This window comes from Epinephelus fuscoguttatus, linkage group LG18 (assembly GCF_011397635.1).
Source record: "Epinephelus fuscoguttatus linkage group LG18, E.fuscoguttatus.final_Chr_v1".
Taxonomy (NCBI): domain Eukaryota; kingdom Metazoa; phylum Chordata; class Actinopteri; order Perciformes; family Serranidae; genus Epinephelus; species Epinephelus fuscoguttatus.
The window spans coordinates 22607925-22633196 of record NC_064769.1 but is presented as its reverse complement, the minus strand read 5'-3'; the positions used below and the strand labels follow the sequence as shown (position 1 = coordinate 22633196).

Below are 25272 nucleotides of genomic sequence, written 5' to 3'. Positions count from 1 at the left end.
TCTCATTTCATATGTGTATCCTCACAGTGTTGAAACCTACACCTTTGCTGCTTTGCATACAATGAATATCGTACATTTAGTGAACTTTGGAATAGTTTCTGCTCTACTGTATATACAAGAGTAGCTCATAAATACTAGTCGCTCGTATTTCTCAGTGGATATAATGCTCCTTTGTTGATTTCATTTCATTTTTGTTGATTCTATTTTGTTGCTCTTGCATTTCTTACTATTCCATCTGTTCAACATTTTGCGCTAAATACTTTTTCGGGAAGCACTTTGTGACTTTTGTATTGAAAAGCTCTACATAAATAAATCATTACTTCCTTTACGTAGTTACCTACTATTTCTTCGACAGCAGTGTTGCACAAGCGACCAAATGGTTCCTCTTGTGAGCAGTGTAACGTGGGTAAAACAGATTTGGGACTGCTAACATGTGGACATTGCTAGCCTTTAAACAAAACATGCAAAGCACTAGTTCGATTTCTTACAGACCTCCATCTCATGAGATATCTGGAGAACGTCCTGTCAAAAAAAATTGGATAATGAGATTTTGGAATAAAAAAGAAACTCACTTATAGAGGAGAAACAGGGCACACACCATAAAGAAACAACAGATGCATTTGCACTTTGTGTGTGCATGGAATTCTGCTCAGGATTCAATTATACAAATATAGACTTCTATAATGGCTCCTGTAACACTGAGCGGCATGATGTGTGTGACCGAGTTTCAGGTCTCTGGTGAGCAGGACTCGGTGGCACAGAGCAATAGGTGACAGTTACAGGAGCACCGGTCCTGTCATGTCATCTGTATCCGTACAGCCTGCTCTATCTGACATTGTGTACTCCTCTCTCCCTCCATCCAGTTGCCCTTAGTGTTCAGTCCACCAAAAGCTCCTGTCTTATGTTTAATCATTCAAGCCCTTCTAGACACAAAACACTGGGGGCTGAGAGCAAAGAGAATGGAAGGCTTGAGTGAAGGAAAATGTAGGGGAAGACAGGAGCACGAGGCGGGTTCAATTTAGGTAATCAAGTAGTTATTCAGAGGAGCAGAGACTGAGAGGAGAGCGAGAAAGGAGCCGAAGTGGAAGGAGGAAAAAGGGGGGAAAGAGATGGGAGAAGACAATCTAAAAACAGTACAGGAGACAGTGGGAGACAATTAGCACCGCGGAATTAACAGGCCTTTTATCAGCGTGTGACTTTGCTAAAGGGCTCACCTAGCGTGGCGGTGCCGTGGTGGAATTATGTAGCGATACGAAACAAAACAAGAGCAGCGAAATGAAGTTTCGGAGAGGGCACTTTGGTCTGCTACACTATCCTACACGTGTGCCAGAACTACAAACACCATAAAACTTGGTTCAGGGTCATGCAGAGGCTTTTAGTGATGTCATCCAGAGGACTTTGCACACTTAATTGATGCTCGGTAAAGTGAGGTAGATGGCAGATGAAGCAGAAATACATGCGGTGAAGCCTGACAGACAGAAAAAAAAAAATAAAAATGCATGCTTTTCTACACTGAATTAAAATCTCTTTTATTATCAGATTAATTAAACAGTTAATCAGTGCTTACACACCCATCTGCACCCGCTGGAAAATTTTCAGAAGTACACCACCTGCACGACATAAATGAACTTTTATTAACCTGTATTTGTCTTTCGACTTCAATCACACATCCATTTACTCCCCACACTCCCTTTCCTCCACATCTCACTTTTCTCCTTTGCCCCACCCTCCTCTTTTCACATTCCCCCCTCTGCAGTGCTCTGTGTCTTTCCTTTAATATAACTTCTGTGTATCTTGAAAAGCTGCCAGGAAGTGTGCGGAGGAAATGCTCCTTTATTGTTTCCCTCTCTGCTTCCCCCCGCTGGCTAAATGACATCAACACTTACGTGCATGTATGCTCGCAATCAATACGCCACTCACTCATATTCAGGCGTGTGCTCGCATTCGGAGCTACACACGTTGCGTGCACAAAGACACACATACACAACAGGGGTGGGGGGGTGAGGGTAAGGGATGATTGGGTTGCTATAGAAACTGTTCTCTTTCAGGTATGGAGTGTCAGGATGATAAAAAAGTAGTGATGAAGTATCACATCTAACATATCTGATGCCCTTTGTGTTGTCTGAATGGAAGACAGCGTACGAGTATCGCAAACAAAAGCTGTCTCATTTGTTTGTTATTTAAACCTGCAGGATGAATGAGCGGTTAAAGATGCACACAAAGCAATAAAACATAATACAATACACTCTATATGATAAGGATGCGTAGTAGAGTACAGTAAGCGTGAGCGTGCATGGATACGCTCTGTTAATAATACAGGAAAAAGCGTGTATGAAGGCATGTAATCCGGGGTAAATGTGGAGATGTGTGTAAAGCACACAAAGGTATGCTGATGTACAACACTCTGTCTACCCTGTCAGTGTACATACAGTGTGTGTTTATTGATATGTGCCGCCACACCCCTGCGAGGCTGTTTCTGCTCAGGGATTATTGCAGTGCCTGTATGTCCCGAGGAACATTTTGATTAGTCAAGGAGGGTGTCTTCTGGCTGCCAGACTCGCTGATAATCTCAGGAGAGGAGCAAGGAAATCAGCCATGAGACTGAAAACACAAGTTTCATTTCCCCCTATCTCCTTTCCTCCCCTCTCTCCTTCTCGCCCTCTGGCATGCAACTGAACGTCAGCTGGCACAGCCGACAGGTCTGCCGCATGGAGATGAAGAAGAAGAAATGGGAAGATGGTGCAAGAGGAGCGCGATTAGGGGAGGGTAAGATTTTTCCCCTCAATTCTACTTGATTTCATTTCCTCATGTGGTAAAAAAAAGAGAGGGAGAGACAAAAGATAGCACAGAGAAAGTTAGAGCAAAATGCTGCAAATATTTCTCTGCCATATTTCTCCTTTGGTCTCTCACCCGCCCACACAGCCATACATTCAAACATATGCATGGTGCAGGCGTATGAACCATGTACAGAATATTCTAACCTACACACATGCTTGTTCTGAGCATGTGTATTTATACACCCACATCCAACAGAGACAGCAACTGCTGAGTGACTGGCAGCGTGAGGACAGCTTTGACTCTCCTTGTTTCAACAGCTGACCTGATACAACTTCTACTTATCAGAGCCTCATCAAGTTAAGGTTCTTTATTCTCCTCATGTGTACAACAAATCCAGCAAAGCAGTCGATGCAATGAAAATCTTAGGCCTCAGGCACCCTCTAACAATGCTCCTTAACTATCTGTTTAAAACAAAAATCACAGCAAAATCTGACAGTAAGAGATGTTTAAATAGTTAAAATAGAAACAAATAAAATAAAGGTAAAGTAGTATGGGTCTGCATATATATCGCAAATTAATAAAGTCAATTTAAATTTCTTACATGTTTCATGCACAAAATGTGATAGAACAGTGTTACAGTGAGACATGAGAGGATACTATCAGTGAAGTTTTCTTTGGTTGCGAAATACTGTATATGACAGGTATATAGGGCCACATGGTGGTGCAGTGGTTAGCATTGTTGCCTCATAGCAAGAGGGTTCCTGGTTCGAATCCAGGCAGGTTCAAGCCCTTCTGTACGGAGTTTGCATGTTCTCCCTGTGTCAGTGTGGGTTTCCTCCAGGTACTCCACCTTCCTCACTGTGTTAGACTGCATTAATTTTAGCTACTGTAGGTGTGCCGAATAACCAGGCAAATTAGTGTATGGAATATACAGCCTCCCCATGCACACAGCGAGAGACTTTGCCCCATGGGGAGAAATAACTGGAGAGTAAGTGTCAATCAGCCACGAGCGGGTTAAAATTCATCACCAACACCTGGCAACCCCTCAGCAGGCAGGAACCAGGAAAAGCTCCGGTTACAGGAGCCGATAACGTCCAAGCACACACACACACGCACACAAAATCAATTTGTTTGACAAAGCACCACACGTTTGTCTCTTTCCCGGTGTGTCTAAATGCTCGTGTGAACATGTGTCGACATACGCTGCTTTACGAATAATAACGCGGCTCGCATGTGCACACGCACTGTGGGAAGATTAGATTTGTCAGACAGCAGTCAAAAGGCACATGCACTCACACACACATGCGTCCTCACATGCACATACTAACCTTTCCAAGCCACAAACACACCATTAGACCCATGCACCGTAACCCCACCCCCCACCCTTCAGCACACACCGCACACACCCACACATCTCCAAACAGGTGGCCCCTGCTACAGTCAAGACACACACAAGCTGGACGGTGGCTTTTTTTCCTCATTAAGTCACAGAATAGACAAAATGTACAAATCCTCCTCTCCTCTCCACCTCTCTGTGGACGTCTGTCTCCTCCTGCAGCAGCTGCACAGACAGGTTTTCCCCAGCTGCTTGGCTATGCTAACCCTGTGCACAATATATAGGACTCAACACAGCTAAATCAAACACAAACACACTCGGGTCAATGATGCGGAGAAGGAGAGAGACAGCGGCTGTAAAGAGGAAGCAGGGTGGTGATAAAGGATTGGTATTTACCGTGTGTGTTGGCTAGCACAGGAGCATCTTGACTGAGGTGTCGCTTACTCCTTCCTCCTCCTTGCTCTGATCTCCTCCCTTCTTCCCTGCTCTCTCTGGGTGGGGAATTGTCAAACGGCTGCAGCAGCATCAGCAGCAGCAGCAGCATCAGTAGCAGCTCCGGGGCCTGCGTGTCTCTCTCTCTCTCTCTCGCTCTCTTTCCTCCGCCCCCTCTCCACACACTCTCTCTTTCCTATTCTCCCTTTCCTCTCACTCTCTCCCCACCCCCGAAGACCCTCCTCCTTAACACCCTTCCTCCATCATATTCTCCTTTTCCCTTACGCGCTCTCTCCCTCTCTCCCTCTCTCTCTCTCTCTGTATGCGTGTGCAGCGAGCTGCGGAAATCCACTCTGTTGAATTAATCAGCCAGCTCCACTGCTACAACCATCATCTACATCAGAAGCTACTGTTAGGAGGAGAGGTATCGCTGGCAATGGGAAACAGACATCTCGGAGTCTGGGATACAGATAAGGATGGTTTATTGGAGAGCTGCCCTGTACAGCCACAGTCTGGACCTTCCTGCCTGTCTGCCAAATTGACTGAAATGACAGCAGCCTGCATGATGCTGGCTGCTGCCGGATAGACCCTCCCTCCTCCCCTCTGCTCTCTGTCTGAAGCCATGACACTAAGCGTGTTTTCACGTATAGCCCTTTTAAAACAAACTGAACTCAGTCCTTTTAGGGTGCTTTCACACCTGCCCTGTTTGATTTGGTTCAATCGAACTCAAGTTCGTTTGCACCTGAAGTGCAGTTCGTTTGGGCAGGTGTGAACACAGCAATGGCACTCGGGTGCGCACCAAAACAACTGGACCGAGACCTTGAAGAGGTGGTCTCAGTCTGGTTACAAACGAACTCTGGTGCGGTTCATCTGTGGTGAGAACGTGTTCCGACCTCGATCCGAACCAACTGCAGTCACATGACACATTGTTTGGGTTAAACATGAGCATGTTACAGTCCTGGAGGATTATTAATGTGCACCTCCTCCTGTACTGCCTTAATATGCACATTCAGCACATCCAATGCATCAAAACATTGTTTTCTAGTTGGAGCCGCGCCTCGTTTTCAAACTGTATGGTTTGACTAAAATGAACAATAACAGCAATATAGTCCACGGTGAGCAGCGCTAAAATCAACCTGCGTAGTTGTCCCGCCATTGTGACATTAGAAAGTGTCGCATTTATCTTGCAAGTGTACTCTTCTTCAATTCTGACCAATCAAGAGCAGCTTTATCACACAAGGCATTTGATCTGGTCGGCTTGTAAATGCTGCAGTGAGAACACGAACCAACTCTAGGCAATTATTTAACTTTGTGACAAAATTAGTCCCTGATTCAGACCAAAGAAAGCAAACTCTAGGTCTGACAGCATCCTTAAAGTGCACCAAAAAGTGTACCAAAAAAAAAAAGGGACTCAGTTGTTTTTGTGTTCACACTGTCAGCTCATTTGAAAGAGGACTCCACTTCAGCTCTGATGGGGCCTCTGTCCCCTTTCTGTTCACACTATAGCCTATATATATTGATGTAGTTTATTTTTTTACTTTGACGTTGCACTGCACTGTGGTTATGAAGCCCCTCGCTTTCTGATGAACTTAAAATTGGAGGAAAACCTTATCTTTGTGGACCAAACTACTCCTCGCCCAACATCCTTGCAAGTGTTACAGGCCGTCTGTTTTTTCAAGCATCCCAGTGCAATAGCAGGTGATCTAGAGGGCTAAATACAATGGCAATGAGCAATGCGAACTTGGAGCACTTTGTGTTCACAGATTAAGCGAACTGCTCTGCAGACTTGAAGTGAAATGTCTCTTGAAATGTCTCACCTCTGAAGGTGGTCTGAGGACATTTCACTTCAGAGGGGTTTGATTTCAGAGTGTTCATATACAGTACAGGCCAAAAGTTTGGACACACCTTCTCATTCAATGTGTTTTCTTTATTTTCATGACTATTTACATTGTAGATTCTCACTGAAGGCATCAAAACTATGAATGAACACATGTGGAGTTATGTACTTAACAAAAAAAGGTGAAATAACTGAAAACATGTTTTATATTCTAGTTTCTTCAAAATAGCCACCCTTTGCTCTGATTACTGCTTTGCACACTCTTGGCATTCTCTCCATGAGCTTCAAGAGGTAGTCACCTGAAATGGTTTCCACTTCACAGGTGTGCCTTATCAGGGTTAATTAGTGGAATTTCTTGCTTTATCAATGGGGTTGGGACCATCAGTTGTGTTGTGCAGAAGTCAGGTTAATACACAGCCGACAGTCCTATTGGACAACTGTTAAAATTCATATTATGGCAAGAACCAATCAGCTAACTAAAGAAAAACGAGTGGCCATCATTACTTTAAGAAATGATCTTTGGTTGTCTTTGTGAGACGCAGAAAAGGTGAACGGATGGATTCCACATGCCTGGTTCCCACTGTGAAGCATGGAGGAGGAGGTGTGATGGTGTGGGGGTGTTTTGCTGGTGACACTGTTGGGGATTTATTCAAAATTGAAGGCACACTGAACCAGCATGGCTACCACAGCATCCTGCAGCGACATGCCATCCCATCCGGTTTGCGTTTAGCTGGACGATCATTTATTTTTCAACAGGACAATGACCCCAAACACACCTCCAGGCTGTGTAAGGGCTATTTGACCAAGAAGGAGAGTGATGGAGTGCTGCGGCAGATGACCTGGCCTCCACAGTCACCGGACCTGAACCCAATCGAGATGGTTTGGGGTGAGCTGGACCACAGAGTGAAGGCAAAGGGGCCAACAAGTGCTAAACACCTCTGGGAACTCCTTCAAGACTCTTGAAAACCATTTCAGGTGACTACCTCTTGAAGCTCATGGAGAGAATGCCAAGAGTGTGCAAAGCAGTAATCAGAGCAAAGGGTGGCTATTTTGAAGAAACTAAAATATAAAACATGTTTTCAGTTATTTCACCTTTTTTTGTTAAGTACATAACTCCACATGTGTTCATTCGTAGTTTTGATGCCTTCAGTGAGAATCTACAATGTAAATAGTCATGAAAATAAAGAAAACGCATTGAATGAGAAGGTGTGTCCAAACTTTTGGCCTGTACTGTATGTGCAAATGATGCTGAGTCACCGCTCTAAGTCTGTTTAGAGGGCTGAAAAGAACCAGGTGTGAAAACACTGCAATTGAACACGGTCTTGTTTGATTCCATTATTCTTTACAAACATACACAATTAGATTAAATAAATAAATATGGTATAGCTGTAGGCCGGCCACTAAATTATCAAAAAAAGGCAAATGTGTGTATAATGTTCATGTGTTACTGTTTACTTTTACAGTGTGTTTTACTGTTCTCCTTTAAAGTGGTCTAGCACCTTCATTCTAAAATTAATATACTGTAACAAAGTATATATCTAAAGTTAGAGTATGATGTTGCTCACTTGCACATTCAATACACTTTATGACATATCATATGTGAGGTGTAAATTAAGTATAAGACGTTGGTGCATTTAACTGTTGTATTTGTGGCACTGCAGTAAAATTTGATGAGTAAACATTGTTTTTATTCTGTTGTGTAAGTGTTTGGCAGAGGTGCCACAGACTGAGATGCCTCTATTTTATCCCGGCTGAATATAATTGAATAAAAATGTTTTCTCTGAAGAGCTCAGTAAACAATATTATTCAGCATAAAACAAAAAGCAATGGTTTGCGATGTTTAGAAGGGCTTATTATTGATTGTAAGATGCAGTTATTTCCACCCAATCACAAGAATAAATGCTGGTATTGTTGTCACGGATGTGTAACATTTTATGGGTGAGTGAGAGTCGGAGTTCTTTCTTAATGTACGTTCATTACGAGCTTGGATCAACATTTGTCACATGCAAGGCCAAGTGATTGATACATACACAGAGTCGAACATGGCTTATATTCTCAAGATGGTATCACGTGTGCTGTTACCTACATGGGACTGTGCCAAATTTAACTTGGCCTTCAGCCAACTAAAATTTGTCTCACTTGTAGCTGTCCTGGCAGAGCATGATCCTCAGGGGTTCTTTGACCAAGTATCCATTGGTCAGTGAAGATGTAAAAATACATACTAACAGTATGTTTAGGCACAAAAACTTCTTGGTTATAGTCAGGAAAATATCATGTTTTGGCTTAAAATGCCCAGTTTTGAATGCCATAATCATGGCTGGAAAAGCTGCCAACATCGCTCTAAAAAGCGAAAAAAAAAAACAGACTGTATAAAAATAACAAACAGCCACTGTGATGTCACACATTGGTTTGTGGACTAACATTTTGACACTTCGAGCATAGCTGCAGCCATGTTCCATTTGGAGCCTACACAACACGCCCCTACACACGGCGCCCACCGCCAGCACAATAAAACTCACCCAGCGTATTTTAAACCCTTCTACAACGTGACATTGTAGTGAATTAATACAAGGCCAAATGTAGCAATAATCCTCTTTATAATTCATTGTACATGAAGACATTATTCCCCTTGTAAGTAACGAGATGTAACCCTTACCCTTAACCTAAACCTAACCATTAACACCTATCTTTTAAATGTATTATATTTTACTAACAGTGTGTTTTGAGTTTATTTTGGTCTTCTTTTTATTTGTCTTTAATTGGTTTTGTTCATGAATTGCTTTTTAGATGAATGAGTTCAACACTGCACCCTCTCAAACCCAAATAAAAGTCTACAGCCATTCTCATAGCTCATTCTCATAAGTGAGATTTACCATGTTCATCTTCGTGTAGCATGCTACTGTGCTACACATGCTAATTAGCACTAAGAAAGAAGTTAAGAACACGTTATTACAAATCAGCCTGAGGGACTCATGAATGTCTACCTAATTTCATGGCAACCCATCCGTCGAAAAATGTGTACCTCATGCTGAAGCTAAAGGAAAGGTGAGGGGATCATCAGCAGGATTCATCCTCTGGTGACCATAAACATCTTTACAAAATTCCATGGCAATCCATCCAGTAAGGACCAAATAGGTTGACTGACCAACCAAGCAAGAGACCAACATACTGACACTGCCCCCCATAGAGCCATGCTGTAACGGCTTCCTTATGGAGTGCACTGCAAACATTTTACAGCCACCTTCCAAGGCTACAGGGGGGGAAGTTACAAGCATCATTTCTATAATTTCACTCCACACTTGCAGGCTTATAGAACCCCACGCTGAGATACTCAGATTTTATTGAGGTGCTTTAATATAAAGTTTTGTGGAAACACTACCCAAACTTAAATTCTACATGCATAAATTGTGAGCTCAATTTTATCCCCATGCGACCAATTATTCCATTTTCGGTCTGTTCCAAGTCTAATCCTCACAGTTTCACAGCTTTTAGCCTTTAACTACAACACAGAACACACTTGCTATCACACTGCCTACACTTCCTTGTCACAATGAGTAATTATATCATATTGACATCAGCTTATGTGTGGGGGCTCATGCGTGTCCCTGCATGTGTGTGTGTGAGTGTGAGTGTGGGTATACCACAGTTAGCCCCTAAAATGATTTAATCCGGTTAAGGGGATTTTCAATTAATCCAGGAGGGCCCTACATTTTTTGACAGTGCCGTATTTTTAGCACATTTTCCTTCTGATGCAACAGAATTTATTTTTCCTCTGCAGTTTTAAAAGCTAATGTGATTCAGTGCTCTCACAAGATGGACGGCAAATTTGTTTCGCACGCTTGCGTCAGTGCGTGCTCTGAAATCAAGCCAATGGACTTTTATGTAACTATCTGTTTCTGTGAACGTTATTCACAGATTTGTTTTACTGCTGTTTTTATAACCAGCTTCGACTCAAAGAAAAGACGAAAGCAGCAGTTGCCTAGGAAGCAGCACTGTGAGGTACAATAAAAATTGTGGTTAAATGGATTATGGGTCACGACAATTCTATGAATACAGATATTGTAAATTACTTAATATGGTCATGATCAGTAGATCAGTTTGGTTGGAATTCAAAGTTAAGTGCACACACACCATGAAACAGAGTTTGGACTGGCCGTTCAGCATCAGACTGCAGCAGCTTCTGATTGTGGCTGGGGGTTTGGATGTTTCCTGAGTAATAATAATCATAGGGAAACTTACGGCACTGGTTTTATCATCTAAGTTTTATCTACTCACTACCAGGAAGAACGTATAACTCATTTCAAAATGTGTGTCTGGGATGAACTCCCAGAAAATGCCTGAAATGTGATTACAGCCTGGCATGGCCCTCCCTGATATACATCACATCTGCTTAAATTACTGCAGGCATGAAGCTGCACAGGCCAGATCAGTGGCCTCAGTCAACCCCCCCTGTCTGGGTGAGGGCACTAAGGAGGTTAGGACAGGAAGTGGGGTGGGGTGGGGGGGCAGCCTAGTCACCAGAGGAAAAATGTTGGCATTGTATGTTTCTAAAAACCACATATAAATGACATTTGCACGTTTGATATCATATCAAAGTTTCTAGTATATGAGTTGACCTTGTCATCAGGAGGTGGAGAGGATGGGGGAGAGCATGTCACCGAGGCGAGGGGCCTTCCAATCAGCAAACCACCGTTTAAGACCAACAAACAACAACACCAGTTGTAATTTAGTGAGTCATTGCCATGTTTCCTGTTGGGATTGTGCCCCCAGAATCTGGTATTTTAAGCCAAAACATGATCTTCTCCTAACCACAATCAAGAGGTGACTGTGCCTAAACCTAACAACAGTGCTGGAGGGGAGGGGGAAGAAGCCATGGGACACAAAGTAAGGGGTGAGAGAAGAGAGAGAAACACCAAAAGCAAGAAAGACACTCAAGACCCAAAGACACTCGAAAGGCCAGGATTACATGACCAACAAAGGCAGCACTAAGATGAGCGAGCTAATCTGCTAGCATGTTTTCACTGCTGGCTACAATGTAATCTAATAGATAGGGTGTGATGTTTTAATTTAAAAAGTCTTTATTTGACATAAGTACAATGGACACATTTTAGTACAAACTGATTATTGTTGTAATAAATACAATGGCATTGAGCGGTGTCCTCTTCAGGTATTTTATCACGTATTACAATGAAAAACACTCACAATATGCTGATCATGCGGAATTTCCATTATCGGAATAATCGTGAAAATTGTGTCCAGTGGCACCAACAATAAAAGAGACTCTGCAAAACAGGCTGCATACACACTAACCTCAAAAAAACAATATATTTCAATTAAGCATTGGCATATTTGATGTCAAAATGATGATGCCATTTAAACAGATGAAAAGCCTGTCTTTTTAAGAGTGTTTGTTTTTCATTAAAAATTATGTTGACCAAATGTGTGTCCTTTGTTTGGTGCATTACAAATATTTGCTTAACAAAATGTAAGGTAAAGTGATTCCACTATGTTTTAGAGCCATTTTAGGAGATTTAGGCATATTTTTATGATCACTGGGATAATACCGCAATTATTTTGAGCATTATGTGTTAACAGAACTGTAATATGGAAATTTAAAAGTAGCTTGTTTTGGAAGGATCATGTGTGGTTTTCAAAATCTGCTTAATACAATACAATACGATGTGATACAATACGATACGATACGATATGATACGATACGATACAGCACAATATACTTTATTGTCCCCATAGGGAAATTTGTCTTGGACTCAGGAAGTACTGCTGCCAGAAGATATGAAAAGCATACACCATTGAAAAGAAACATAAAATAATATTAAGTAGGATATTTGCATGAATTTTGGATAAAATTATCATTGTTTATTATTTATCGTTATGATTGTTTTTGTATTTTATAGGTACACTACGCAGAAATTGTCTATCACCAGCGAAAGTATAAGCCAAACCCAGATTCGCTCTTGTTTGTCGGTGTGAGCTTTGTCCGCTTGCTGTTTCGACTCGCTATATTTCCATTTTTTTCAGCATTTTGTCGCATTCTTTTGGATGCGTGCAACTGATGGTCTGGCACATGGTCACTACCTTTTCATATCGTCCCAACGTTACCTGCACACTGTGCCCATAAATGTCCTGAACACAACAAAAAAACAAGACAATAAAAAAATACAGGTAGAGGGCAGAGTCTCTACAGATAAATACACCACCACACACTTCTAGTGGGTCAAAGTGACGACTGAGAGAGATTACTTTTGTTTGAGAATTTACTTTGTATTTTAGGAAATTCCTGCATAGTATACATTTAAAAATGTTGCACCATCATTCAAGTACAAGCACACAAGCTAAGAAGGCTACCAAAAACTAGCCTACTGACGCTGGCTGTCTCTGTCTGTCACCCTTTGCCCTGTAGGTCATAGCAGCCCCTTCAGAGTCTTCCCATGGTAATATGGCTGAATACAGGTTGGATGATGCTTGTTGAGCAAACAAAAGCATGACCCATTTGTTTAATAGCTTTGCTCGTTTTATGCACAGTCAGTGGTGCAGTGAGAAAAAATCTCATATTATTTTCCTCTTTTCTGACCATTTAAAGCTGATTGTGCTTCGCCTTAGGTCTCAGCAGTTTTACTTAAGCAACAAGACAAAGAATGGACTGGGAAATGGACTGGGAAAAAGAGGATAATGTAGTTATATAGAGACAACCCGAGCCGTCTGAAAGAACACTGTCTGAGATAAACTCAATTAAGAAAAGAATAAAAAACTTCAGCCTAAACACACCCTGTCTAATACCAGTTGTTAAAACAGCCTCGTGAGTCAAAACAATGTGAATTTTCTGAATATCTGTGGGTGGTGGAAGCATTATTCCAGCTGATTTGTGTTACATTACACTAAGACTATTATTAACCCCGGTGTGTCTGTGCATCTTTGATTAGAGGCAGTTAAAATGGAGATTACTGGGTCAGCCAAGACAACATGGCTATTAGGGATTATTGATTAGACGTTGCTCCCCTTCGCAGTGGGACAGCCCGTGTCATCATGAGGACAATCATCTGAGTGGGCCAGCTGCTAGCAGTACACAATTGTTGCCATAGGGATGGTGTCCAGGGAGACAGCTGTGGCCTTTTAGCAGCAGCCACGCAGCACACAGAAGGTCATTCCTTACCTAAGGTACCTTTCTCCGACTGTCTATCACAGATTGTTTCCAGGCAACCGGTCTAAAGGTTTTTGTTTGTTTGGGTTTTTTTTCTAGAGAGCGGTTCACCCTCTCTGTATTTTTTTCCTGCCATACAGGTAGCAAGGCAAGGAATGGAAAGAGCAGACAGAGACATGAGAATCTAAGTGCCCCATGAAATTCATTTTCAAGGGTACAACAAGGATTAAATGCAACAGCGCAAGGTGGTGGATTTAAGGCATTTCCTGTGGCTGACAGCATGATACCTGACTATACAACAGGATAACAAGATGATCTGGGTGTGGTCACTCTTTCCCCCAAGGCACCGATCCATAGAGTCACCCTTTGTCAAGTCCCTCAACACTTTTGTAATGTTGGGCATGCAAACTCTTTCACCACAATAAGGCTGCAGTTCTTGAGAGGGAGCCAGCATCTACTGCCGAAAGACGTGCAGATGTCCAGGCTGCTGATACCACATTGGATCTGAATCAACTACTCAACTACACTGTCTGTGCTTGGATAAGAACCATGTACACTCAACCAGAATGTGCCTGTGGGGCACTGTGCCCAAACTGGGATGTGACGATTTGGGTTAGTTATGAAACGTATTATTATTTAATTTAACCTTCAACATTCCCCCCCCCCACCCTCACTGGTGGTAGCAGACACAAGCTGAGGACACGACACTGACATATGATCAGCTTTTCAAATGACACGGTGAAGATGTTGGCAAACAGTCGCCTATTTACACATCCAGCAGATATGGAGCGACATTAGCATTCACTTTGTGTCGTCCTCCTTGCCACCTGGCAAATGTGTGTCTAACAGCTTTATAGCAAATATGAACAGCTCTTCTTACATATAAGGCATCATGTAATCCATTCTTAATAGGAAATTGTTGGTTAGAGATGCCTTTATAATACATAACATCTAATTAATTAAGGGAGCAGTACGCTTCAGTTCAGTTCAGTGCGCTTTTTTTTTGTTTCCACTGTGAAAAGTTGTGGATGGTACCAATGGAACTGTTCCGTACCGTCCCCATATTTGGTCCCCCCTCTGTTGGGGTATCTAGCACACAGATCTGGTACTAAAAGGTGGAGCTGTGAACACTGCAGTCTGATTGGTCAATAGAGGACTGTCACTCTGCTCAGGGCTGAGTTGTGGCTGGTTTTGAGGCTCATGTAACCACTGTTCATACCGTGGAGAGTTTCATTAGTAAACTGTAACTATAAAAACAAAGGATATTTTGCTGCTACTTGCAGCAGCTGGAGTTGGAAACAAAAAAATAACTTAATTCACTGGGCCGACTGTTGGTGACTTTTAAGGTGGAACATTATCTTGTAATGTTACTCAATGCATGAGTTGATGACATGAATCCATCAACACGCCTTAAATTTCACTGTGACAACTTTGACCATCACTTTAGTTTTTATATGACACACACTTTTAGTAATGAGTGGATCTTCAAGCATTTATATATATTAATTTCAACCAGGTTATGTGAGCTGCATAAATTCTAATCCTCACTCAGAGGAAAAAAAAAAGGCGTTGCTGAGGGTCGTTCCTGTGGGCTCTGGCAACACTAAACCCCCCGAGCTTGCCTGAGAAGAACTAAATGCACAAGCCCACTATTTTTGAATATCCCATGGAGAGAAAATGTTGGTGTGCAGCCTTGTTTGTGGACGATAAACGAGGTGCAGACTTCCATCTGTGTTACCAGTAATGAGGAAATATAGTGAGTGCTAGACGGAGCAGTGAGTGACAACAACCCCGCCCACATTTAAGGGTTCTGTTTGTGAAACGCTAGGGTCTAGGTACCATGTCTGAAGGGTTACTTTTGGTTCCAAAGGTACCATACTTAAGGCAGCTGTCAATCATGTCAATTACTGCTCATGAATTGCAGTCAAAATGTCAACTTGACAGCGCTCATCAAATATGGATCAAGATTCCGCTACTGCACTGCCTTTTTCTCACCTCAAATGTTTTCAGAAACATATTCTAGTGTACTGTTTGGCTTTAAAATGACAAAGTTTGTGACCCAGCCAAGTTGAGCCAAAACAAAGCAGCCACAGCAAACATTCTCATTTTACAGCCAAACAATACACTAACATATGTTGCTGAAAACATTTGAGACAAGGAATAGACAACGTAGTAACAGAATCTTGATTCACATTTGATCAACGCTGCCTAGTTTGACAGTTTGACTACAGTTCACGAGCAGTGATTGACATGATTAACGACTGAGTTAGAGACATCTCGGCTCTGATTTCTTGCTTTCCTTCAGCCGCGGTAGGCTGCAGCAGATACCATGAGAAGCACAAGGAGGCAGGGGAACGTGATTTTTTTCACAGATGATCCTTCTTGTGTCACACTGTGTGGATATAGTGACAGTTTTAGCAAATATGACAGAAAAATATTTTCATGTAGATTATCAACTGTAGCTTTAAAGAGCCTTAAAGGCATCCATTTAAAGCCATAACTAACTAACGGGCTAATCAGCCATCTGGTGTGTGTGTGTGTGTGTGTGTGTGTGTGTGTTATGTACTTGCATATCTCTTAATCTTATATCTTTAATCTAATGAGTGTTTTGTCTGAATCTGCTACAAGGCATCTTCTGACCATCACCCTTTAGATTTAGCCTGACTGTGAATTTAATAATCATTAAAACCTTTTATAAATATAGATTATTTTGGCCATATTTCCTTCACCAAATAAAAAATTGGAGAGAAAGAAAATTCATTCAGCATTTAAGTCAGAACTGATGGATGTGATACGTCTTTTCTATTCTTCCAATACGCTCAGTAAGTGTAAGCCCACAGTACAGTGTATTTGCATGAACAACCCCACTCTCATGACTGAGCTTCTCTGAGTCTAACTGATCCATGGCTGAGTCTGTCTCTGCATGAATGACCATGATGCAGTCTGTGATAGTGTAGCTGTCAGCAGTAACAGCAAAAAGACTGCCAGGCATCCAGCTGGACTTCCTCCAACAGTATCTGGCCATATATGAAAAACACATGAACACGCACACGCATACATAATTACATAATATTATAGCGATATGTTGCTGACTACTGCACGTTAGCTACGGTGACAGACATGGTTTGTGCCAAGGATTTGGCTGTGAAGATGGATACAAATCTCCCACTGGGCAGATTGATATGAATTTCGCTGTTTGAACAAAAAGGTGGATGAGGAAGAGGGAACAATGGTAAATATGCAATCATAAGTGGTTTATCAGCTCAAACAATGAAGGGAGAGTGACCAGCTGTTCCTGGGTAGGTTTCACTGCCTTAATACTGTCTTAAATTCAAAACTATCCTCCTATCTTAACCAATTAAATGCCTGGTTGAAATATAATCATCTATTAATGTCAAGAAAACAGAATGTATGTATTTTCATTCCCCTAAAAAACCCATATCTATGTCTGACCCTATCCATTTTGCAAACACTAAACATCAAATAAACCTACAAATATCTTGGAGTATTCCTTGACTTACATCTCACTTATCTGCACCACATTCAGAACCTAACAAAGAAGCTCAACCAGAAACTGTATGTCGAAAAGAAGATAAAACCATATCTCACCCCTGCTGTTTCAGACAAATATCTACATGCAGTTCTTCTCTCAGTAATATCCTGCTGTCTCCCAGTTTGGTCCCTCACCACAAAGGAAACCACTACAAAACTATACAACAGAGCTTACAAGATCCATGACCATAACCTCCTCCTTTGGACTCATCACTGCATCGCACTCTCACATACTAATGCCCTGACTTTCGAAGCTACATAAATAATCAAGCCATTAAATCTTATTGTCAGATCCTAAACCACAACTCCAATCCTACACTTACCGCTCTACTTCAGAGTCATCACTAGATAAATTTGGCATGCACTTATTCCTGTACCGCCTTTCAAAAACAATTATGGTCAGAGATCATTTTGTCATATTTAAACTAAGATCTGGAACAAGATCCCTTACTACATTAGAGCAATAACCTCTATCACACATTTCAAACATGCATATACACACTAGCTGATGGAAGGACAGACCTGCAACCACTAATTTAAATCCCATATCCCATTTTGCTCACTGGAATCAGGCCACTACTCTGCATTGTCTATGTAGCTGCCTACGTTTTGTTGTTTTGCCTCTGTTGATTGTTTCTGTCTTTATTTTCTATTGCAATGTGATTTTGTTGCATAACAGGAACCTGCTGAAAACCATAAACGAGTCATGAAATAATAGTTCTTCCCTAATTCTTCATTAGTATTGTATCTTGTTTTTATATACAGAGGCAACATATGGGAGAATGTCGCAAATCATTTTGGTTCTGGTCTACACCTGGTTTAGTTTTTCAAATATTAACCAAGTGGCGGCCTACAGGGATGAAACAGGAAGAGGCAAAAACTGCAGTTCCTCAAATAGCCACTTGAGGCTGGCTCCAGAAGCCAGTCAATCCCCATAGACCCCCATGTTAAAATGCCTGACATTACAGTAGCTAATTATCTTATCTGCTTATCCAGGGGCAGCAGGCCAAGCAAAGCACTCCAGACGTCCCTCTCCCCAGCAACGCTTTCCAGCTCCTCCTGGGGGACCCCAAGGCATTCCCAGGTCAGATGAGATATGTAATCCCTCCAGCGTGTTCTGGGTCTGCCCCGGGGCCTCCTACCAGTGGGATGTACCCTGAACACCTCCAACAGGAGGCACCCAGGAGGCATCCTGATCCACCTCAACTGACTCCTTTCGAGGCGAAGGAGCAGCAGCTCTACTCCGAGCTCCTATGGGATGTTCAAGCTCCTCACCCCATCTCTAAGGCTGAGCCCAGCCACCCCACGGAGGAAACTCGGCCACTTGTATCCGCGATCTCATTCTTACAGTCACTACCCAGAGATCATGACCATAGGTGAGGGTTGGGACGTAGATCGACCAGTAAACTGAAAGGGGAGTACATTTTTATATAACTCGTCCATTTACATTTTATTAAGGCTTAAAGTTAAGCATGATAAAGGATGTGGCCACTTTGAGTTACACGCTGTCTGCTCTCCACAGCTCCACAGGCTGTCTGTCCTCCACAGCCCGACCCACTCATCCACATACGACCACCTCCAGCTCCAAAAATCCAAGATGGCAACAACAAAATCCCAAACTCAAGGCTTCAAAAAGTGAGTCCACAAACCAATGGCTGATGTCACAGTGGCTACCACCATTGTTTCTATACAGTCTATGACACAAACTCAATTATGCTTCTATACCACATCAATGAGGGGAAGGCGACAGTGCACTCAATCACAAACCAAATGAGTGGTGTGACTATTAGTGGTGTGACTAAGTATTTTAGCCTGAGAGCTACACTGAGCTGAAACACAGTCAATAAACCGTTTGTAAATGCAGGCTGTGGTGTGCGGGTTTCGCTCTATTTTACCGAAACTAATTTCAAGCCATTGAGGCTTATAACTGAAGCAGCCATTATGTTATGTCAGTTCCTCTCTGCCAGTCTGTCCACACTCCTGCAAGCGGGCGTGTTGCCAAGACAACGGCTCACACACCTTGCCATCCGAGACCACCTGGGGGAGGCCTCCAAAGGACTAAATACACAAATGCATGCACCAACATACAATGCAAACACAAACACACATACACACACTCATGCACAATACACACCAAACCCTATGCCCCTCCCTATCTATTTTACAGCAAATTACACATGCCCATGTCTGCGTAACTTAGACCAATCAGAGGGAGTATATGTGCACAGGGCCATGCAAGTCACTCTGCTATACACAGCTGTGTCCTTGAAGAATAAAAGCTGCAACAGGGACTTGAATATAGCGACTCACTGACACTCTCTACATACATACAGTATGTGCCATGATAATCACATCTTAATAGTTTCAATTCCAGAGGACAGCTATCAGTAAATATGTTTATTGTGTTCATTTGCAGGCAAAAAAAACTGTCATCTAAAATAATGAGTGTGAACAGTGCAGATTGGCTGGGAAAGACAGATTGTGTGTGTGTGTGTGTGTGTGTGTGTGTGTGTGTGTGTAAGGAAAAAAAAGAGACAGAAGTGGAGTGATGGAAGAGGAAGGTTCACCAGTTTCCTGCACTGCTGCTTATCTTGGCGAAGCGTGGCGACTTCAAGCTTCAGAGCTCGGTTTCTCTCCTCTAGCAATCGAAATCGAAGGGAGAGTCCCGTGGCGTGCTGGGATGAAGCTTCATATTTAGACTGCAAGACAAAAAAATAAAGATGAAAATTTGCAATTTGGACATTTCTGCTATTATTACTATCATTAGTCAAAATGTTCATACTATAACATGTACAATCTAGCAAGACTTAATATACAGTAACAACATTAAAAGTCTACTATGTTAACCATCAGAGTTGAGTTTAATGTATTAGCATGCTAACATTTGCTAATTAGCATTATACACAAAGTACAGCTGAATGTCATTAGTTTTGTAAGTATCGAGTTATAACCCAAACACTGGACAAATTTAAAAAAAATTCTAAAGATAATTTTTTGGGCATTTTGCCTTTAATTCATTGTTCAGCTGATGATGGACAGGAAAGTTAGGGGGGATAGGGGATGACATGCAACAAAGCACCGCAGGTTGGTGTCGAACCTGGGCCGCTGCAGAGGACTCAGCCTATATGGGGGGCACAGTCTACCAGGAGAGCTAGAGGTCACACCACAAATTAAAATCTTGACGTGATGATGGAACTACACAAATTCAGTGGATTACCAAAGTTATTACAATAGCAGATGCTATTAGTACGCATGGTGTCCGTAGCCAACAATGCCATTTGCACCCGTGGGTGTAAATAGCCAATGTGGCACCCGGATTTATGTATTCCCCAAGCATTCTCACTCCGACCTCGTCACATATTGATGTTTGGTCATGGACTTTCCACATGCACATATGACGTGCAAGGTACCCTGGGTGTGTTGGTTGTTGACGTTCTGGGATGCTGTGTCAAGTTCTGTCAGTAACATGCATTGTATTCTGTCAAAATAAATTTCCTGTGAAAATGGAAGTGTAACATTTACATACAGTCTCTTTCAAAATAAACACACTAAGTTGGTACAACACCATGAATTTACATTTTTTTTGCCTTCGACAACAAAGGCACGTGGTTGGGTTTAGGGAAAAAGGACAGGGTTTGGCTTTAGAATCTTATGGGATGTGAACACCGCTCCCTCAGATGAAAGTCATTGTTTGTTAGACCCATCCCAACCAACAATGACTTTCACCGCCTTAAGTTTCATCCTTGTCCCCCCGCGTTTCCCCCTGGTGCCACTGGGCTAAAGTATAACAGCAACCGGCCGCGCATCATGCCAGTGTTAAAGGATGTTTTTCATTGGGTTCTGACAACACAAGTCACTGCCCGAGCGCTGGATTTCAACAACTTCAGAGTAGGACAAGGCACGTATTCCTGGGCGCCCTGGCGACATTGAAATATGACATTACAACAAACGCATCTATTTAGTTATTCTGCTAATGTTTATGTACACAGTGTGCACTCAGCAGCTTAATACATCCTAAAACTGAAAATACGTCAAGCAAGTCAAAACACTTTGCTCACATGGGATTCAAACCTCAATCCCGTGTGAAAGTCATATGCTTAATCCATTCATTGACCATATCTTGCTCCCTCTTTGGACTGTGTCTCTTTTTCTACTACATCACCTGACTTTCAATCAGTACATTTGTGAGGTTTTGTTTTCCACTATAATCTCAGAGAGTATCCGAGATTGATTTGTGCTAGCCCTAACAATAACAACTTTGCCCGAACCCTAACAGCCTCTGACCTCAATACATCAACGTCACGAGTACTAGCCAATCACAGCATACAGTGGGATCCATAACAATGTGTTGTAGGGATGGGCATAAATAACTGAAAAGCTGCAGTGGGACTACATTTTCACCGAGGTGCGAACAGAAACTCCCGATGGGAAAATGACATTGTGTACCAAATTTCATGGCAATCCATTTCTATCCAACCCCTAAATGTGTACCTCAGGGAAAAAATTGCAGATTATTGAGGACGCATTTTTTTACAGAAACCTGTCAAGCAACTGGAGCAATATTTCTTTGAAGAAATCAAAGCATTGACCTGCTGGGTGCACTAAAGTAAAAATCAGAGGATTACTAAAATCATCAGAAAACCTTCATCTGGGCAGCACTGATATCTGTACCAAATCACACAGCAATCCATCCAATAGCTGTTCAGATAATTCTGTCTCGATCAAAGTGGTGGACCGTCCAACAGACAGTCAGTATAAAAATTATACATAAGGAAGAAACGAGCACTTGATTTATATAAGTTATGATAGAGGACATAGGGCTACTGTCAATCTTGCTTACAGTGATGTACTCAGGCTTTAGTTCCATCCCGTGGGGTCAGTCACAGGAAAAGGATTACCAGGCCTGAAAATGAAGCTGCTACTGCAACAGGTTTTGAGCCGCAGCAGGATTTGCCAGTCAGTGTTTTTCTCCTTAGAAGTTTTCTTGATGGGTTAGAATGGCCTTTGAAAGTGAATTTTTCACTCTGACGCTTGAACCCTCCATGGAAATGCACTGCATATCTGTAATGGGCAGGCTGGAGGCTTCTCTTGAGGTCTGTGAATAGTTTCCTGTATTGCTCAGTTAGTCTTCCTTCATGCCAGACATCTATTTGAACAATTTGATGGTACTTTGCTGAGTTTACAATTGTCTTGTTTCCGAAATAGCTGTCAATCTTGCACTTGTCAAATGTTCCAATCACTTTGAGGCCACCCGAGGGGCTGCAGATAGCAGAGGTAGGATGTGAGGATGCCCTTTGCTCTGGTCATGTCAAAGGAAGGAACTCTTGCCCGAGAGTTAATCTCAAAATAGATTTGATGCCCGGCTCCAGTATATCTACTTTTAGTAATATAAATGTATGGAATGGGAACATTTTGGAGAGCTGCAATCTGAAATCCCAAATGGGTGTAGTGTTCCCATTTGCCTCCTGAAAAAGCACATTTAGCTGGCCCAGCCACTCCAATATCACCACAGCTATAACAGGAAAACATTATCACCCTCGACCAAAGAAATCTGTGCTGCATTACTCTGAAGCCTGTCCACTTTTCTCTTTATCTCTGCTCTCCAAAATTCAAATTACCTTTTCCAAGGTGAATGGAGGTGAAAATATCAGTCTGTTGTTCTCTTCAAGCACTTTTTCCTTGTAGTAACCCCTGAACAGACCAACCAACAGATGGTTCTGATATCAGTTTATATTACTCTGATTTATCAATTAGCATGCTAACAGAGCATTTGGTATCTTGTCAGACACACAGAAGAACTAACACACACATAAATAACAACCAAATCCCCTGACTGCGAGCCAAACTATCATTCTCCTCGCAAAAAAATACAAAAAAAGTTGCAGGCAATATGTCAGTTAACACAGACAGCCAAAGCAACCAAAGCCAGTATGATGGACCTGCCAAGCAGACAGAAAGACAGCCAGATACACCTGCTAATACAGTAGACCTGCCAAGCAGACAAGCTTACAGATAGACCCACCAGTGTAATATGGTGGACCTTCCAAGAACAGACAGAGAGACAGATAGACCTGCCAACCAGTGCTGTGGGTTTTCCAAACAGACAGACAGACTAACACATTCAGTCAGCGAGATATTAGGCCATATGGACATCCATGTGAGAGCTGATTTATGAGTCATTTCCACCAGAAAACCACCGGTGCAAAAACTGAATGCGCTTTCAAAAAAAAAAAAAAGCAGCAGGTTATCATTTCGGTGACCTGAAATATGTGGCTATTAAAAAAAATTATAAAATGAATTATTGCATCTGGTTGACTGGGCTCTGGAGCACGATAACCATACTCATCATCGCTCATCAATGCCAGATTGAGACATCTAACAGAGACATGATAAGTCAGTCAGTGCACTCAACAGAGGACAGCAACCAGTCCCATGTCAGGGCAATTGTGGCATCCACTTTGGAGACATCATCCTTGTATCAAGGGAATCACCAAAGCCGCTCTGACAGGAGCTGCGTCAGGGTTGGGAATCATGACGCACTCGTGCACTATGAGGCCAAAGGAAATACTGACAACATCTCCCGGTAAATGTGAGCAGGGAGGGAAGGGATTCAAAGGGACAGAGTGAAAAAGTACAGAGCATTGACTGTATTATATGAGGCATAACAGCTCCCCAATAGCGAGACCAAAATATCTTCATCGTCTGCTGGTGGGTGATTGCAGTATAGGTCATAAACCCTGCCCCCTCCATGTTAGCGGATGGGACATAGGCCAAACTAAAAAATCAAAGTTCACGTCAAATAAATTTTTCCCAAAGATGGCGTCTTTTATTTTAGGTAGTTCTTATTATGCTGATGTATGTTCAAGTGTTTAATATCTAAAGAGTGTGGTTTTAAATAGCTGTTTGATGCTATGAAAGTTAGGTGTAATGTAATGATGGACAGCTATGTGTGGCGATCATTGACCGTATTAAAAAACATGGACGTAGCCACTGTGATGTCACTCATTGGTTTATGAAGTTGCATTTGAAGTGTTGAGTCTGGCATTTTGATTCCTCCATCTTGGATTTTTGGAGCCAGAAGTGATGAGAGGTGACCATATTTGCATGAGAGAGGGTGGAGCTAACCCTAAGGCTAGCTGTTAGCTTAATAGGCTAGCTAACCCTTACCCTAACCCAACCCCCAACCCCCTAACCATAACCCTAACCGAGCTAACAGTGCATTTACAGCTATGGTTAACTGTAGGGATGTTGCGATCCAACTTTTTCACTTTCGATCTGATACCGATACCACAGCCCTAGTACCGATCCGATACCAATCTGATACCAGCGCATATTTCTATCTCTTTGTTCTGACCAATAGGTTTACTTTTTTTAGTACTTATGTTGTAATGTGGAATAATAGAAAAGGCTTGATCAAGTGCTATTACTCAAAATGAGAATAACATACTTCCCGAGATGAATAGTCCACAACAGTAGGTTATTATGACAAAACTTGAGCTATTTATTAGATATTTAAATTTTTAACATAAAATAGGCAGTAGCATTAAATAAAATAAATAAAATAACATCTCTGTAGTGACTCTGAGACAAATTAGAAAAAGCCAATATAAAAAAAATCAAACAAATTTAAAAGAAGGCTTTGTTTGACATCTGTTACATAAATAAAAAAGTCATAACTTCCAAAGTCATTTATCTCTACTGCCAGTGGCAGCCTGGTGCTGCTGCTGTGTGTGAAACATAGAACTGCAGGGACCAAAGTTCACCAAACACAGACCCACTCTCCTCTCTTCTTCGTGTGTTACAATGAAGTGCTGGATGGAAAAGCTGGAGCGGATTTGTGGAATGGAGTGCTAGTATTGCAGTGCTAGAATCGCACTTTTCCCCTGCAGTGCAGTGCTGGATTGCAGCATATTTTCGATCCGCAATCCGGATCGCAGCATCCCTAGTTAACTGTGATACATGGACGTTGGAACTATTTTCTGAGAGGGGGGGCAGGATTTTTGTTGGGAGGGGCGGGCGAAGCACGCACACTTATCAGTGATTAAGGATTTGATTTGAAGTCATTTCATAATAACATGCAGTTATAAGAGAACTAGAATGGATGAACACGGCATCTTTATTGTTAAGAAAATGAAACTTTGATAACTAAATCAGGCCATTTAAGGAGCATAACATTAT

The 25272-nt window shown here is 42.1% G+C and overlaps 1 protein-coding gene across 6 annotated transcripts in view; it reads right to left on the bottom strand.

Annotated features, from left to right (window-relative positions):
- rimbp2a (RIMS binding protein 2a) overlaps positions 1 to 25272 on the bottom strand; it is a 101661-nt gene that overhangs the window by 63539 nt on the left and 12850 nt on the right. For all 6 annotated transcript variants that reach the window (XM_049603781.1, XM_049603785.1, XM_049603786.1 and 3 more), the window contains one exon: positions 19662 to 19793. In XM_049603781.1, coding sequence (XP_049459738.1) covers positions 19662 to 19793 — 132 coding nt within the window. The remainder of the gene's footprint in view (positions 1 to 19661; positions 19794 to 25272) is intronic.